This window comes from Dendropsophus ebraccatus, chromosome 1 (genome assembly GCF_027789765.1).
Source record: "Dendropsophus ebraccatus isolate aDenEbr1 chromosome 1, aDenEbr1.pat, whole genome shotgun sequence".
Lineage (NCBI taxonomy): Eukaryota > Metazoa > Chordata > Amphibia > Anura > Hylidae > Dendropsophus > Dendropsophus ebraccatus.
Genome location: NC_091454.1, coordinates 4,607,575 through 4,625,838, shown reverse-complemented (window position 1 = coordinate 4,625,838; position 18,264 = coordinate 4,607,575). Strand labels below are relative to the sequence as shown.

The 18,264-nt window shown below is 45.2% G+C and overlaps 3 protein-coding genes across 7 annotated transcripts in view; 2 read left to right on the top strand and 1 right to left on the bottom strand.

The window, feature by feature from the left end:
* KIAA1549 (KIAA1549 ortholog) overlaps positions 1 to 5,377 on the top strand; it is a 40,510-nt gene extending 35,133 nt beyond the window's left edge. For all 5 annotated transcript variants that reach the window (XM_069964071.1, XM_069964047.1, XM_069964057.1 and 2 more), the window contains exon 20: positions 2,795 to 5,377. In XM_069964071.1, coding sequence (XP_069820172.1) covers positions 2,795 to 3,025 — 231 coding nt within the window. In that variant the 3' untranslated portion in view covers positions 3,026 to 5,377. The remainder of the gene's footprint in view (positions 1 to 2,794) is intronic.
* A 21-nt stretch (positions 5,378 to 5,398) lies between these two features.
* On the bottom strand, positions 5,399 to 17,767 carry TMEM213 (transmembrane protein 213). The gene is made up of 3 exons (XM_069964118.1): positions 17,580 to 17,767; positions 13,645 to 13,683; positions 5,399 to 6,196 (listed from the first exon to the last, which is right to left on the bottom strand). Exons 1-3 carry the CDS (start codon positions 17,638 to 17,640, stop codon positions 6,024 to 6,026), a joined length of 273 nt encoding a protein of 90 aa, XP_069820219.1. The 5' UTR covers positions 17,641 to 17,767; the 3' UTR covers positions 5,399 to 6,023.
* Positions 5,770 to 18,264, top strand: part of ATP6V0A4 (ATPase H+ transporting V0 subunit a4) — a 33,849-nt gene continuing 21,354 nt past the window's right edge. The window contains exon 1 of the mRNA XM_069964107.1: positions 5,770 to 6,240. The gene's annotated coding sequence lies outside the window, so the exon portion shown is untranslated. The remainder of the gene's footprint in view (positions 6,241 to 18,264) is intronic.

Here is an 18,264-nt window from a genome sequence, read left to right as displayed (position 1 = left end):
TGGGATGTGTGTATATGGGGTTTATCTGTATGTGGGTTATATGTATGCGTATATGGTGTGTGTGTGTGTATATGGGGTATATCTGTATGTGGGTTATATGTATGTGTATATGGTGTGTGTGTATGTGTGTATATGGGGTATATGTGTATGTGGGTTATATGTCTGTGTATATGGGGTATATCTGTATGTGGGGGGGTATATGTGTATATGGGGTATATCTGTGTGTAATATGTCTGTGTATATGGGGTATATGTGTATGTGGTTTATATGTCTGTGTATATGGGGTGTATCTGTATGTGGGGGGTATATCTGTATATGGGGTATATCTGTATGTGGGTAATATGTATGTGTATATGGTGTGTGTGTGTGTGTATATGGGGTATATGTGTATGTGGGTTATATGTATGTGTATATGGGGTATATCTGTATGTGGGGGGGTATATGTGTATATGGGGTATATCTGTATGTGGGTTATATGTATGTGGGGTGTATATGTGTATTTGGGGTATATGTGTATGTGGGTTAGATGTATGTGTATATGGGGTATATCTATACGTGGGTTATATGTATGCATATATGGGGTATATCTGTATGTGGGTTATATGTATGTGTATATGGGGTATATCTGTATGTGGGTTATATGTATGTGTATATGGTGTGTGTGTGTATATGGGGTATATGTGTATGTGGGTTATATGTATGTGTATATGGGGTATATCTGTATGTGGGTTATATGTATGTGTATATGGTGTGTGTGTGTGTGTATATGGGGTATATGTGTATGCGGGTTATATGTATGTGTATATGGGGTATATCTGTATGTGGGGGGGTATATGTGTATATGGGGTATATCTGTGTGTAATATGTCTGTGTATATGGGGTATATGTGTATGTGGGTTATATGTCTGTGTATATGGGGGGTATATGTATGTGGGTTATATGTCTGTGTATATGGGGGGTATATGTATGTGGGTTATACGTCTGTGTATATGGGGTGTATATGTGGGTTATATGTCTGTGTATATGGGGTGTGTGTATGTGTGTATATGGGGTTTATCTGTATGTGGGTTATATGTATGCGTATATGGTGTGTGTGTGTGTATATGGGGTATATCTGTATGTGGGTTATATGTATGTGTATATGGTGTGTGTGTGTGTGTGTGTATATGGGGTATATGTGTATGTGGGTTATATGTATGTGTATATGGGGTATATCTGTATGTGGGGGGGTATATGTGTATATGGGGTATATCTGTGTGTAATATGTCTGTGTATATGGGGTATATGTGTATGTGGTTTATATGTCTGTGTATATGGGGTGTATCTGTATGTGGGGGGTATATCTGTATATGGGGTATATCTGTATGTGGGTTATATGTATGTGTATATGGTGTGTGTGTGTGTATATGGGGTATATGTGTATGTGGGTTATATGTATGTGTATATGGGGTATATCTGTATGTGGGGGGGTATATGTGTATATGGGGTATATCTGTATGTGGGTTATATGTATGTGGGGTGTATATGTGTATTTGGGGTATATGTGTATGTAGGTTAGATGTCTGTGTATATGGGGCATATATGTATGTGGGTTATATGTATGTGTATAAGGGGGGTATATGTATGTGGGTTATGTCTGTGTATATGGGGTGTATGTGGGTTATATGTATGTGTATATGGGGTGTATGTGGGTTATATGTATGCGTATATGGGGTGTGTGTGTATGTATATGGGGTGTATCTGTATGTGGGTTATATGTATGCGTATATGGTGTGTGTGTGTATGTATATGGGGTATATCTGTATGTGGGCTATATGTATGCGTATATGGGGTGTGTGTGTGTATATGGGGTATATGTGTATATGGGTTATATAACTTATATGTATGCGTATATGGGGTGTGTGTGTGTGTATATGGGGTATATATGTATGTGGGTTATATGTCTGTGTATATGGGGTGTGTGTATGTGTGTATATGGGGTTTATCTGTATGTGGGTTATATGTATGCGTCTATGGGGTGTGTGTGTATATGGGGTTTATCTGTATGTGGGTTATATGTATGCGTCTATGGGGTGTGTGTGTATATGGGGTATATCTGTATGTGGGTTATATGTATGTGTATATGGGGGGGTTGTATTTGGGGTATATTTGGGTTATATGTCTGTGTATATGGTTATATGTGTGTATGTGTATATGGGTTATATGTCTGTGTATAAGGGGGGTATATGTATGTGGGTTATGTCTGTGTATATGGGGTGTATATGTATGTGGGTTATATGTATGTGTATATGGGGTGTGTGTATGTGTGTATATGGGGTTTATCTGTATGTGGGTTATATGTATGCGTATATGGGGTGTGTGTGTGTGTATATGGGGTATATTTGGGTTATATGTCTGTGTATATGGTTATATGTGTGTATGTTTATGTGGGTTATATGTCTGTGTATATGGGGGGTATATGTATGTGGGTTATGTCTGTGTATATGGGGTGTATATGTATGTGGGTTATATGTATGTGTATATGGGGTGTATATGTGTATATGGGGCATATGTGTATGTGGGTTATATGTGTATATGGGGGGTATATATGTATGTGGGTTATATGTCTGTGTATATGAGGTATATGTGTATGTGGGTTATATGTCTGTGGATATGGAGTATATGTGTATGTGGGTTATATGTGTATATGGGGGTATATATGTATGTGGGTTATATGTCTGTGGGGTATATTTGCTGTCTCTTCTTCTTGTCAGCGAATGGAACATCCCTTTAATTATGAATCTATATTTTTCAGGGTCTGACACACGGAGCCCAGGATTACAGCGCCCCCCAGATGTTCTCTGTGAACAGGGGTCCCAGTCGTCAGCAGCAGAGCTCCCATCTGCCCCCCTCCATCTGTTACCCCTCCAGCTCGGCCGAGGATATCCACCCCGGTCACTCCTCTGCCTCCCTCATAAAGGCCATCCGGGAAGAACTGCTGCGCCTCTCCCAGAAACAGGTGGTGGCCCCCTCCTACCACAGCTGATAGGGGGTCCGCTGCCACCACTATAGTGTCTGCTTCCTATGGAAGTCGGGGGGGAGGACGGGAGGAGATATGAGGGGATCGCAACAGGGGACGTCAGTGTATGCAGATGGGTCAGCAACGCGAGGGAGGGGGCGAGGATTGTGTGTAATGCAGGGAAGGGTCACATGGTCACCAGGGCGGACGTAGATTGTACTATGAGGAGCAGAGACGTGTCACATGGTCACCAGGGCGGACGTGGATTTTACTATGAGGAGCAGAGCCGGCTGTGCGGCAGAGACGTGTCACATGGTCAACAGGGTGGCCATGGATTGTACGATGAGGAGCAGAGACGTGTCCCATGGTCACCAGGGCGGACGTGGATTGTACTATGAGGAGCAGAGCCGGCTGTGCGGCAGAGACGTGTCACATGGTCACCAGGTCGGACGTGGATTGTACTATGAGGAGCAGAGACGTGTCACATGGTCACCAGGGCGGCCGTGGATTGTACTATGAGGAGCAGAGACGTGTCACATGGTCAACAGGGTGGCCATGGATTGTACGATGAGGAGCAGAGACGTGTCCCATGGTCACCAGGGCGGACGTGGATTGTACTATGAGGAGCAGAGCCGGCTGTGCGGCAGAGACGTGTCACATGGTCACCAGGGCGGCCGTAGATTGTACTATGAGGAGCAGAGACGTGTCACATGGTCACCAGGTCGGACGTGGATTGTACTATGAGGAGCAGAGACGTGTCACATGGTCACCAGGGCGGAAGTGGATTGTACTATGAGGAGCAGAGACGTGTCACATGGTCACCAGGGCGGACGTGGATTGTACTATGAGGAGCAGAGCCGGCTGTGTGGCAGAGACATGTCACATGGTCACCAGGGCGGCCGTGGATTGTACTATGAGGAGCAGAGACGTGTCACATGGTCACCAGGGCGGCCGTGGATTGTACTATGAGGAGCAGAGCCGGCTGTGTGGCAGAGACATGTCACATGGTCACCAGGGCGGCCGTGGATTGTACTATGAGGAGCAGAGCCGGCTGTGCGGCAGAGACGTGTTTGGGGTTGTGACTTGGATGTTTATCTATAAACAGGACGGTAATGAGGGGAGGCGTAAGGTGCGGGGGTTCTGGGCTTTCTTAAAAAGATTTATTGTTAAAAGATCATGTGATGTAGTAGCTCTACTGCCTGTAAGTTACCCCCAAGAACAAATGGGAGGGGGACCCACCTAATTTGTGACCCTAGAATCTGATGAAGGGTGCACGTACACCTTTTGTTTACCTTTTGGTGACCCTATGAGCAAATTGATAACAACTATGCACTACTTATAGGTAACACTAAGGGCAAATCAGGGGTGTAATAATTGCCTACCCCCTGTAGAGGACACTAACATAAATTGGGGATGTAGTAACCATATACCACCTGTAGGGGACCCTATCAGCATATTGGGGTGTAGTAACTACTTACCCCCTGTAGAGGACACTATCAGCATATCGGGGTGTAGTACCCATATACCACCTGTACGGGACCCTATCAGCATATCGGGGTGTAGTACCCATATACCACCTGTAGGGGACCCTATCAGCATATCTGGGTATAGTAACTCCTTACCCTCTGTAGGGGACCCTATCAGCATATCGGGGTATAGTAACTACTTACCCTCTGTAGGGGACCCATTCGTCATATCGGGGTGTAGTAACCATATACTACCTGTAGGGGACACTATTAGTTAATCCTTGTGCGGTATTGGGGGTGATGATGTTGCTGACCTATCCGGCAATGAAGGAGTTAAACCAAGGTGCTAATATATCCCAGCAATATACATGGCGCTCCGGTGACTGTTCCAGACCGATATCCGCGCTCTGTGAGATCCGATCACGGAACATTTAATTCGCAAAGTTTTAATGGAATATTTTTGGACTTTAGAAAATAATAAATTTTTAGCGATACTGGACTAAACTATAACCGCAATGGAGGGACGTGTAGTCATCCGCACCGCTGTGTCAGTGTCGTTCGCCCCTCGCGGCCCGCGTTGCCGGTCTATGGGGCCGTGAAGGGGTTATTGTGTGGACTGTGTTGTGTCCGGGGCCCCCAGAGTCTTTGTGTGGTGTGAGGGGGCCATAAACACGGCTGTATATATAAATATATATACACCTCTGTGTCCTGACTGTGGGGGAGGGGCCGGCTGGTCCGGTCGCTGGGGGGAGGGGGGGGGGGTATTTGCTGTGACCTCAGATGTTTGTTTTTTTTTTAATTTTGTATTGTTAGTTTTTCGTTTTTTTACCATGTGCACGTAGTGTGTTCGGGGGTCAGTAGCGGGGGGCTCAGGCCGGGATTGGTAATCGTGTCACTGGTGCATGTTATTATAAACCAATAAAAAAAATGTAAACGGATTCATTGCGCCTTCACGTTTTATTTTGTACAAAATGGAGGCAAATTTTTTAAATATATTTTTACTTCGGAAGAGGTGATTGCTGACATTCATAACTGACAAAATGGCCGCCTAAACTGTGAAAATGTAGGCCTCATTTATAAACACTGACTTGTTGCCCATAGTGACCAATTAGGGTCCAGCTTTTAATCTTAGAAAATGGATTCTGATTGGTCCATCTCTGCGTCATGTAAGAGGAGGGGCAGAAATTAGCCAATCACATCACCAGCCGTGAGAAAATAAAAGCAGGAATCTGACTGGTTGCTATGGGCAACACCTCTAGTACAACTAGCTTCACTGATCTTGCTCATAGCAACCAATCAAACGATTACTTTAATTTTTGCTGCTCATTAGAAAATGAAGGCAGTAATCTGGTCGCTATGGGCAACAAGGCTCCGTAAGAGAAGGCGGCCATCTTGTGCCAGTTCTCGAGCAGTATCAGTGAGCGGACTGTGGCGCTTCCTGTGTCACATGGCTGAGAGTCTGATAATGAGTCTTATTTTTTCCACAAATCCTGTTGCTTTCCTCCGGACGCTATCTCTCTGGTTTTGTGGTCAGGTGCGGTGTCTGTGTGAACGCTCCCTTACGCCTCCATGTATTTGGGCTCGTTCGGTCTCAGGTCCATGACTTGACAAATGCAAATGAGGATGAGTGTGAAGACCCACAGACTCCAGCCCACCGCCGCTGCGATCCAGCCGTAACTGTCCATCCCGGGCATACAGCAGCGGCTCGCCACATCGCAGAAATCACTGGCCACTGCCGGGGAGAAACACGGGTCACGGGTCACACTACCGGAGCAGGTATATATAATAACCGGGTATAATGTGACAGGACTGGGGCAGGTATATATAATAACCGGGTATAATGTGACAGGACTGGGGCAGGTATATATATAATAACCGGGTATAATGTGACAGGACTGGGGCAGGTATATATAATAACTGGGTATAATGTGACAGGACTGGGGCAGGTATATATAATAACCGGGTATAATGTGACAGGACTGGGGAAGGTATATATAATAACCGGGTATAATGTGACAGGACTGGGGCAGGTATATATAATAACAGAGTATAATGTGACAGGACTGGGGCAGGTATATATAATAACCGGGTATAATGTGACAGGACTGGGGCAGGTATATATAATAACCGGGTATAATGTGACAGGACTGGGGCAGGTATATATAATAACCGGGTATAATGTGACAGGACTGGGGCAGGTATATATAATAACCGGGTATAATGAGACAGGACTGGGGCAGGTATATATAATAACCGGGTATAATGTGACAGGACTGGGGCAGGTATATATAATAACCAGGTATAATGTGACAGGACTGGGGCAGGTATATATAATAACCAGGTATAATGAGACAGGACTGGGGCAGGTATATATAATAACCAGGTATAATGAGACAGGACTGGGGCAGGTATATATAATAACCGGGTATAATGTGACAGGACTGGGGCAGGTATATATAATAACCGGGTATAATGTGACAGGACTGGGGCAGGTATATATAATAACCGAGTATAATGTGACAGGACTGGGGCAGATATATATAACCGGCTATAATGTAACAGGACTGGGGCAGGTATATATAATTACCAGGTATAATGTGACAGGACTGGGGCAGGTATATATAATAACCGGGTATAATGTGACAGGACTGGGGCAGGTATATATAATAACCGGGTATAATGTGACAGGACTTGGGCAGGTATATATAATAACCAGGTATAATGTGACAGGACTGGGGCAGATATATATAATAACTGGGTATAATGTGACAGGACTGGGGCAGGTATATATATAGTAACCGGGTATAATGTGACAGGACTGGGGAAGGTATATATAATAACCGGGTATAATGTGACAGGACTGGGGCAGGTATATATAATAACCGGGTATAATGTGACAGGACTGGGGCAGATATATATAATAACTGGGTATAATGTGACAGGACTGGGGAAGGTATATATATAATAACCGGGTATAATGTGACAGGACTGGGGCAGGTATATATAATAACCGGCTATAATGTGACAGGACTGGGGCAGGTATATATAATAACCGGCTATAATGTGACAGGACTGATGCAGGTATATATAATAACTGGGTATAATGTGACAGGACTGGATTAGGTATATATAATAACCGGGTATAATGTAACAGGTCTGGATTAGGTATATATAATAACCGGGTATAATGTGACAGGACTGGGGCAGGTATATATAATAACCGGCTATAATGTGACAGGACTGGGGCAGGTATATATATAGTAACTGGGTATAATGTGACAGGACTGGGGCAGATATATATAATAACCGGGTATAATGTGACAGGACTGGGGAAGGTATATATATAATAACCGGCTATAATGTGACAGGACTGATGCAGGTATATATAATAACCGGGTATAATGTGACAGGACTGGATTAGGTATATATAATAACCGGGTATAATGTGACAGGACTGGATTAGGTATATATAATAACCGGGTATAATGTGACAGGACTGGGGCAGGTATATATATAGTAACCGGGTATAATGAGACAGGACTGGGGCAGGTATATATAATAACTGGGTATAATGTGACAGGACTGGGGAAGGTATATATATAATAACCGGGTATAATGTGACAGGACTGGGGCAGGTATATATAATAACCGGGTATAATGTGACAGGACTGGGGCAGGTATATATAACCAGGTATAATGTGACAGGACTGGGGCAGATATATATAATAACCGGCTATAATGTAACAGGACTGGGGCAGGTATATATAATAACCGGGTATAATGTGACAGGACTGATGCAGGTATATATAATAACCGGGTATAATGTGACAGGACTGATGCAGGTATATATAATAACCGGGTATAATGTGACAGGACTGGATTAGGTATATATAATAATCGGGTATAATGTGACAGGACTGAGGAAGGTATATATAATAACCGGGTATAATGTGACTGGGAACCTATATTACGGGGATCTGGGAGTCTATAATACGGGGAGGTGGGAGTCTATAATACGGGAAGCCGGGAGCCTATAATACGGGGAGCCGGGAGCCTATAATACGGGGAGCCGGGAGCCTATAATACGGGGAGCCGGGAGCCTATAATACGCGGATTTCGGGAGCCTATAATACGGGGAGCCGGGTGTCTATAATACGGGGAGCCGGGAGCCTATAATACGGGGAGCCGGGAGCCTATAATACGGGGAGCCGGGTGTCTATAATACGGGGAGCCGGGAGCCTATAATACGGGGAGCCGGGAGCCTATAATACGGGGAGCCGGGTGTCTATAATACGGGGAGCCGGGAGCCTATAATACGGGGAGCCGGGTGTCTATAATACGGGGAGCCGGGAGCCTATAATACGGGGATCTGGGAGTCTATAATACGGGGAGTCGGGAGCCTATAATACGGGGAGCCGGGAGCCTATAATACGGGGAGCCGGGAGCCTATAATACGGGGAGCCGGGAGCCTATAATACGGGGAGCTGGGAGCCTATAATACGGGGAGCCGGGTGTCTATAATACGGGGAGCCGGGAGCCTATAATACGGGGAGCCGGGAGCCTATTATACAGCCATCCATGCTCCCCTGCTGTTCTGTGCTGTCTCCATCACTTTCTGAGGTTTGCAGGGGATCAGACACCGCCCCGTCTGCTGAATAAGAGGCTCCCATGGACTGCAATGGGGTTGGTTACCTGAATCTAGCACTGGAGCAACGAGCAACTCGAGCAACCGAGCATTCCAGTGTTTTAGTACTTACTCATCTCTAATAATAACCAATTATAATGTGATAGGACTGGTGCAGGTATGTATAATAACCGGTTATAATGTGATAGGACCGGGGCAGGTATATATAATAACCAGTTATGTGCGGTATGTGATAGGACTGGTGCAGGTATATATAATAACCGGTTATAATGTGATAGGACTGGAGCAGGTATGTATAATAACCGGTTATAATGTGACAGGACCGGGGCAGGTATATATAATAACCAGTTATTATGTGCGGTATGTGATAGGACTGGTGCAGGTATATATAATAACCAGTTATGTGCGGTATGTGATAGGACTGGTGCAGGTATGTATAATAACCGGTTATAATGTGATAGGACTGGAGCAGGTATATATAATAACCGGTTATAATGCAGCAGAACTGGGGCAGATATATACACTGCTCAAAGAAATAAATGGAACACTTAAACAACACACTATAACTCCAGACAGCTTTCTGGCTGATGTTTTGGTCACTTGAATGTTGCTGGTGCCGTCACACTTGTGGTAGACTGAGACGGACTCTACAACCCACACAAGTGGCTCAGGTAGTGCAGCTCATCCAGGATGGCACATCAATGCGAGCTGTGGCAAGAAGGTTTGCTGTGTCTGTCAGCGTAGTGTCTGGAGGCTATCAGGAGACAGGCCAGTACACCAGGAGACATGGAGGAGGGAAACAACCCAGCAGCAGGACCGCTACCTCCGCCTTTGTGCAAGGAGGAACAGGAGGAGCACTGCCAGAGCCCTGCAAAATGTTCTCCAGCAGCCACTAATGCACATGTGTCTGCACAAACGGTTAGAAACGACTCCATAAGGGCCGCCCATTCCCCAGACCTGAATCCTATTGAGCACATCAGGGACATCATGTCACCTCCATCCACCACAGACTGTCCAGGAGTTGGCGGCTGCTTTAGTCCAGGTCTGGGAGGAGATCCCTCAGGAGACCATCGGCCACCCCATCAGGAGCATACCCGGCCTTGTAGGGAGGTCATACACCTCATCAGGAGCCTGCCCGGGCCTTGTAGGGAGGTCATACACCTCATCAGGAGCCTGCCCGGGCCTTGTAGGGAGGTCATATACCCCATCAGGAGCATACCCGGCCTTGTAGGGAGGTCATACACCCCATCAGGAGCATACCCTGGCCTTGTAGGGAGGTCATACACCTCATCAGGAGCATACCCTGGCCTTGTAGGGAGGTCATAGACCTCATCAGGAGCATGCCGGGCCTTGTAGGGAGGTCATACAGCCACCTCATCAGGAGCATGCCTGGGCCTTGTAGGGAGGTCATACAGCCACCTCATCAGGAGCATGCCCGGGCCATGTAGGGAGGTCATACACCTCATCAGGAGCATGCTCGGGCCTTGTAGGGAGGTCATACAGACACCTCATCAGGAGCATGCCCGGGCCTTGTAGGGAGATCATACAGCCACCTCATCAGGAGCATGCCCGGGCCTTGTAGGGAGGTCATACAGACACCTCATCAGGAGCATGCCCGGGCCTTGTAGGGAGGTCATACACCTCATCAGGAGCATGCCCGGGCCTTGTAGGGAGGTCATACAGACACCTCATCAGGAGCATGCCCGGGCCTTGTAGGGAGGTCATACAGCCACCTCATCAGGAGCATGCCCGGGCCTTGTAGGGAGGTCATACACCTCATCAGGAGCATGCCCGGGCCTTGTAGGGAGGTCATACAGGCACCTCATCAGGAGCATACCCGGGCCTTGTAGGGAGGTCATACAGACACCTCATTAGGAGCATGCCCGGGCCTTGTAGGGAGGTCATACAGCCACCTCATCAGGAGCATGCCCGGGCCATGTAGGGAGGTCATACACCTCATCAGGAGCATGCCCGGGCCTTGTAGGGAGGTCATACAGCCACCTCATCAGGAGCATGCCCGGGCCATGTAGGGAGGTCATACACCTCATCAGGAGCATGCCCGGGCCTTGTAGGGAGGTCATACAGCCACCTCATCAGGAGCATGCCCGGGCCTTGTAGGGAGGTCATACAGACACCTCATCAGGAGCATGCCTGGGCCTTGTAGGGAGGTCATACAGACACCTCATCAGGAGCATGCCCGGGCCTTGTAGGGAGGTCATACAGACACCTCATCAGGAGCATGCCTGGGCCTTGTAGGGAGGTCATACAGCCACCTTATCAGGAGGATGCCTGGGCAGACACATGCAAATTGTGGCTGCTGGAGGACATTTTGCAGGGCAGGTAGCGGTCCTGCTGCTGGGTTGTTACCTCCTACGGCCTCCTCCACATCTCCTGGTGTACTGGCCTGTCTCCTGGTAGTCTCCAGCCTGTGGACACAACACTGACAGACACAGCAAACCTTCCTGCCACAGCTGGCATTGATCTGCCATCCTGCATGAGCTGCACTACCTGAGCCACTTGTGTGGGTTGTAGAGTCCGTCTTATGCTACCACAAGTGTGACGGCACCAGCAACATTCAAGTGACCAAAACATCAGCCAGAAAGCCTAGGTAGTGAGAAGTGGTCTGTGGCCCCCACCTGCAGAACCCTCCGTTATTGAGGGGGTCTTGCTAATTGCCAATCATTTCCACCTGTTGTCTATTCAATTTGCCCAACAGCAGGTGAAACTGATTGACAATCAGTGTTACTTCCTTAGGGTGCGTTTACACAGACAGATTTATCTGACAGATTTTTTAAGCCAAAGCCAGAAACAGACTATAAACAGGGATCAGGTCATAAAGGAAAGACTGGGATTGCTGCTCTTTTTAAATCCATTCCTGGCTTTGGCTTAAAAAATCTGTCAGATAAATCTGTCTGTGTAAACGCACCATTAGTGCACCGTTTGATTTCACAAAAGTTTGATTTAATTTGAGTTATATTGTGTTCTTTAAGTTTTCCCCTTATTTTTTTTTTTTAGCAATGTATAACCGGGTATAATGTGACAGGACTGGGGCAGGTATATATAATAACCGGGTATAATGTGACAGGACTGGGGCAGGTATATATATAATAACCGGGTATAATGTGACAGGACTGGGGCAGGTATATATAATAACCGGGTATAATGTGACAGGACTGGGGCAGGTATATATAATAACCGGGTATAATGTGACAGGACTGGGGCAGGTATATATAATAACTGGGTATAATGTGACAGGACTGATGCAGGTATATATAATAACCGGGTATAATGTGACAGGACTGGGGCAGGTATATATAATAACCGGGTATAATGTGACAGGACTGGGGCAGGTATATATATAATAACCGGGTATAATGTGACAGGACTGGGGCAGGTATATATAATAACCAGGTATAATGTGACAGGACTGGAGCAGGTATATATAATAACCGGGTATAATGTGACAGGACTGGGGCAGATATATATAATAACCAGGTATAATGTGACAGGACTGGGGCAGGTATATATAATAACCGCCTATAATGTGACAGGACTGGGGCAGATATATATAATAACCGGCTATAATGTAACAGGACTGGGGCAGGTATATATAATAACCGGGTATAATGTGACAGGACTGGGGCAGGTATATATAATAACCGCCTATAATGTGACAGGACTGGGGCAGATATATATAATAACCGGCTATAATGTAACAGGACTGGGGCAGGTATATATAATAACCGGGTATAATGTAACAGGACTGGGGCAGGTATATATATCTGGGTATAATGTGACAGGACTGGGGCAGATATATATAATAACCGGGTATAATGTGACAGGACTGGGGCAGGTATATATAATAACCAGGTATAATGTGACAGGACTGGGGCAGATATATATAATAACCGGGTATAATGTGACAGGACTGGGGCAGGTATATATAATAACCAGGTATAATGTGACAGGACTGGGGCAGATATATATAATAACTGGGTATAATGTGACAGGACTGGGGCAGGTATATATAATAACTGGGTATAATGTGACAGGACTGGGGCAGGTATATATATCTGGGTATAATGTGACAGGACTGGAGCAGGTATATATAATAACCAGGTATAATGTGACAGGACTGGGGCAGGTATATATAATAACCAGGTATAATGTGACAGGACTGGGGCAGGTATATATAATAACCGGGTATAATGTGACAGGACTGGGGCAGGTATATATAATAACCGGGTATAATGTAACAGGACTGGGGCAGGTATATATAATAACCGGGTATAATGTAACAGGACTGGGGCAGGTATATATATCTGGGTATAATGTGACAGGACTGGGGCAGATATATATAATAACCGGGTATAATGTGACAGGACTGGAGCAGGTATATATAATAACCAGGTATAATGTGACAGGACTGGGGCAGGTATATATAATAACCAGGTATAATGTGACAGGACTGGGGCAGGTATATATAATAACCGGGTATAATGTGACAGGGCGGGGGCTGGATGTGGGCCGCTCACCTGGACACTGCAGCAGACCCTCCACTGTCCCATTGGAAGCTGAAAAAGAACAGAAAAGGCTGAAGATTATCAGGTAGAAGAGTAGGAGGAGGCAGCGGATACATTGTATCAGATTAGAGGGAGGAGGAGGAGGCAGCGGATACATTGTATCAGATTAGAGGGAGGAGGAGGAGGAGGAGGCAGCGGATACATTGTATCAGATTAGAGGGAGGAGGAGGAGGCAGCGGATACATTGTATCAGATTAGAGGGAGGAGGCGGATACATTGTATCAGATTAGGGGGGGGAGGAGGAGGAGGCAGCGGATACATTGTATCAGATTAGAGGGAGGAGGCGGATACATTGTATCAGATTAGGGGGGAGGAGGAGGCAGCGGATACATTGTATCAGGTTAGAGGGAGGAGGCGGCGGATACATTGTAGCAGATTAGAGGGAGGAGGCGGCGGCAGATACATTGTATCAGATTAGAGGGAGGAGGCAGAGGATACATTGTAGCAGATTAGAGGGAGGAGGAGGAGGAGGCAGCGGATACATTGTATCAGATTAGAGGGAGGAGGAGGCGGATACATTGTATCAGATTAGAGGGGGGAGGAGGAGGAGGAGGCAGCGGATACATTGTATCAGATTAGAGGGAGGAGGCGGATACATTGTATCAGATTAGAGGGGGGAAGAGGAGGCAGCGGATACATTGTATCAGGTTAGAGGGAGGAGGCGGCGGATACATTATATCAGATTAGAGGGAGGAGGCAGCAGATACATTGTATCAGATTAGAGGGAGGAGGCGGCGGATACATTATATCAGATAAGAGGGAGGAGGCAGCAGATACATTGTATCAGATTAGAGAAAGGAGGAGGAGGAGGAGGCAGCAGATACATTGTATCAGATTAGAGGGAGGAGGCAGCAGATACATTGTATCAGATTAGAGGGAGGAGGCAGCAGATACATTGTATCAGATTAGAGGGGGAGGAGGCAGCAGATACAATGTATCCTCTGCCTCCTCCCTCTAATCTGATACAATGTATCCGCTGCTTCCTCCCTCTAATCTGATACAATGTATCTGCTGCCTCCTCCCTCTAATCTGATACAATGTATCTGCTGCCTCCTCCCTCTAATCTGATACAATGTATCCGCTGCCTCCTCCCTCTAATCTGATACAATGTATCTGCTGCCTCCTCCCTCTAATCTGATACAATGTATCTGCTGCCTCCTCCCTCTAATCTGATACAATGTATCCGCTGCCTCCTCCCTCTAATCTGATACAATGTATCCGCTGTCTCCCCTCTCTCTCTCTCTCTCTCTCTCTCTCTCTCTCTAATCTAATACAATGTATCCGCTGCCTCCTCCCTCTAATCTGATACAATGTATCTGCTGCCTCCTCCCTCTAATCTGATACAATGTATCTGCTGCCTCCTCCCTCTAATCTGATACAATGTATCCGCTGTCTCCTCCCTCTCTCTCTCTCTCTCTCTCTAATCTAATACAATGTATCCGCTGCCTCCTCCCTCTAATCTAATACAATGCATCCGCTGCTTCCTCCCTCTAATCTGATACAATGTATCCGCTGTCTCCTCTCTCTCTCTCTCTCTCTCTAATCTAATACAATGTATCCGCTGCCTCCTCCCTCTAATCTAATACAATGCATCCGCTGCTTCCTCCCTCTAATCTGATACAATGTATCTGCTGCCTCCTCCCTCTAATCTGATACAATGTATCCGCCGCCTCCTCCCTTTAATCTAATACAATGTATTTGCTGTCTCCTCCTTCTAATCTGATACAATGCATCCGCTGCCTCCTCCCTGCTAATCTGATACAATGTATCTGCTGCCTCCTTCCTCTAATCTGATACAATGTATCAGATTAGAGGGCGGAGGCGGATACATTGTAGCAGATTAGAGGGAGGAGGCAGCGGATACATTGTATCAGATTAGAGGGAGGAGGCAGCAGATACATTGTATCAGATTAGAAGGAGGAGACAGCAAATACATTGTATTAGATTAAAGGGAGGAGGCGGCGGATACATTGTATCAGATTAGAGGGAGGAGACGGCAGATACAATGTATCCGCTGCCTCTAATCTGATAAAATGTATCAGATTAGAGAGAGAGAGAGAGGAGGCAGCGGATACATTGTATCAGATAAGAAGGAGGAGGCAGCGGATACATTGTATCAGATTAGAGGGAGGAGGTGGTGGATACATAGTATCAGATTAGAGGGAGGAGGAGGCAGCGGATACATTGTATCAGATTAGAGGGAGGAGGAGGAGGAGGACGCAGATACATTGTATCAGATTAGAGGGAGGAGGCAGCGGATACATTGTTTCAGATTAGATTCAGATCATATTATCAGGTATATTACATAATATCAGATTGGAGGGATACATGATATCAGAGTACCGGGTATATTACATGATATCAGATTAGAGCGATACAGTATATCAAATTAGAGGATACATTATATCAGGTTACCAGTTATATCACATGATATCAGTTTAGAGGGTTTATTACATGATATCAGATTAGAAGGTATATTACATGATATCAGATTAGAGGGTATATTACATGAGATCAGATTACCGGGTATATTACATGATATCAGATTAGAGGGTATATTACATGATATCAGATTAGAGGGTATATTACATGAGATCAGATTACCGGGTATATTACATGATATCGGATTAGTGGGTACATGATATCAGATTACCGGGTATATTACATGATATCAGATTACCGGGTATATTACATGAGATCGGATTACCGGGTATATTACATGATATCAGATTACCGGGTATATTACATGATATCAGATTACCGGGTATATTACATGATTTTGGATTAGAGGATACATGATATCGGATTAGAAGGTATATTACATGATATCAGATTACTGTGTATATTACATGATATCAGATTACTGGCTATATTACATGATATCAGATTACCGGGTATATTACATGAGATCGGATTACCGGGTATATTACATGATATCGGATTACCGGGTATATTACATGATATCAGATTATCGGGTATATTACATGATTTTGGATTAGAGGATACATGATATCGGATTAGAAGGTATATTACATAATATCAGATTACTGGCTATATTACATGATATCAGATTACCGGGTATATTACATGATATCAGATTACTGGCTATATTACATGATATCAGATTACCGGGTATATTACATGATATCAGATTAGAGGGTATATTACATGATATCAGATTAGAGGGTATATTACATGATATCAGATTACCGGGTATATTACATGATATCAGATTACCAGGTATATTACATGATTTTGGATTAGAGGATACATGATATCGGATTACCGGGTATATTACATGATATCAGATTACTGGCTATATTACATGATATCAGATTACTGGCTATATTACATGATATCAGATTACTGGCTATATTACATGATATCGGATTAGAAGGTATATTACATGATATCAGATTACTGGCTATATTACATGATATCGGATTAGAAGGTATATTACATGATATCAGATTACTGGCTATATTACATGATATCAGATTACCGGGTATATTACATGATATCAGATTACCGGGTATATTACATGATATCAGATTACCAGGTATATTACATGATTTTGGATTAGAGGATACATGATATCAGATTACTGGCTATATTACATGATATCAGATTACCGGCTATATTACATGATATCAGATTACTGGCTATATTACATGATATCGGATTAGAAGGTATATTACATGATATCAGATTACTGGCTATATTACATGATATCAGATTACCGGGTATATTACATGAGATTAGGGGCTCCACAGATAGAGGCGATGCTCTGTGTCACCTGGGGGCGCTATGGTGGTACCTGCAGTCGGCCCAGGTGATAGGTGTTAGGTCTGAGGAGATTATTACATATCCCAGATTACCAATCTCACCTGTCCAGGACTCCTGGATGTAGCAGAGCTGGAGGAGGAGGAGGAGGACGATGCTCTTCATAGTGACGCTCAGCAGATTCCCTGCACTGTTCTGATGGGACTGTGTGGCTACTGCTGACCTGGGGCAGGGGGAGGGGCTACCTGTGTGTCATGGCCCCGCCCCCTCCTTACCTGTATGACTGATCCTGCAATGTGCTGTCTGTATATAATAAATACTCTCTATCTGGAGCTGTGAGTTGGGATCATGTACTGGGAGCACTGGTTACACTGGAGTCATTGTCCCCACCCAGAGCCGGCCGCAGGAGCCCGGGGCTAACACTTACCAGATCACTGTTTCCTAAACATCAGCCGGTGAAGGTGACCTGGTGCTGTGTACAGAAAACGAGTGCACGACCCGGAGGAGAACCTGCCTTATAGCTTATTACAGAACGGGAGGGGGTGAGACTACAGGATATATATATATAGTATATTACAGAGCGGGAGGGGGGGATAAGACTACAGGATATATATATATAATATGTATAGTATATTACAGAGCGGGGGGGAGACTGCAGGATATATATATATTGTATATTACAGAGCAGGAGGGGGGGATGAGATGACAGGATATATTTATATATTTATATATATATATATATATATATATATATATATATATATATATAGATACAGGAGAAAGCCGCAC

What these genes read in the sequence shown, in the direction of transcription:
- TMEM213 (XM_069964118.1), bottom strand. Translation starts at nt 17,640, where the DNA reads ATGAAGAGCATCGTCCTCCTCCTCCTCCTCCAGCTCTGCTACATCCAG. An exon ending in CATCCAGGAGTCCTGGACAG is followed by an intron (nt 13,684 to 17,579) that starts GTGAGATTGGTA and finishes GTTCTTTTTCAG; the next exon opens with CTTCCAATGGGACAGTGGAG. An exon ending in GGGTCTGCTGCAGTGTCCAG is followed by an intron (nt 6,197 to 13,644) that starts GTGAGCGGCCCA and finishes TCTCCCCGGCAG; the next exon opens with TGGCCAGTGATTTCTGCGAT.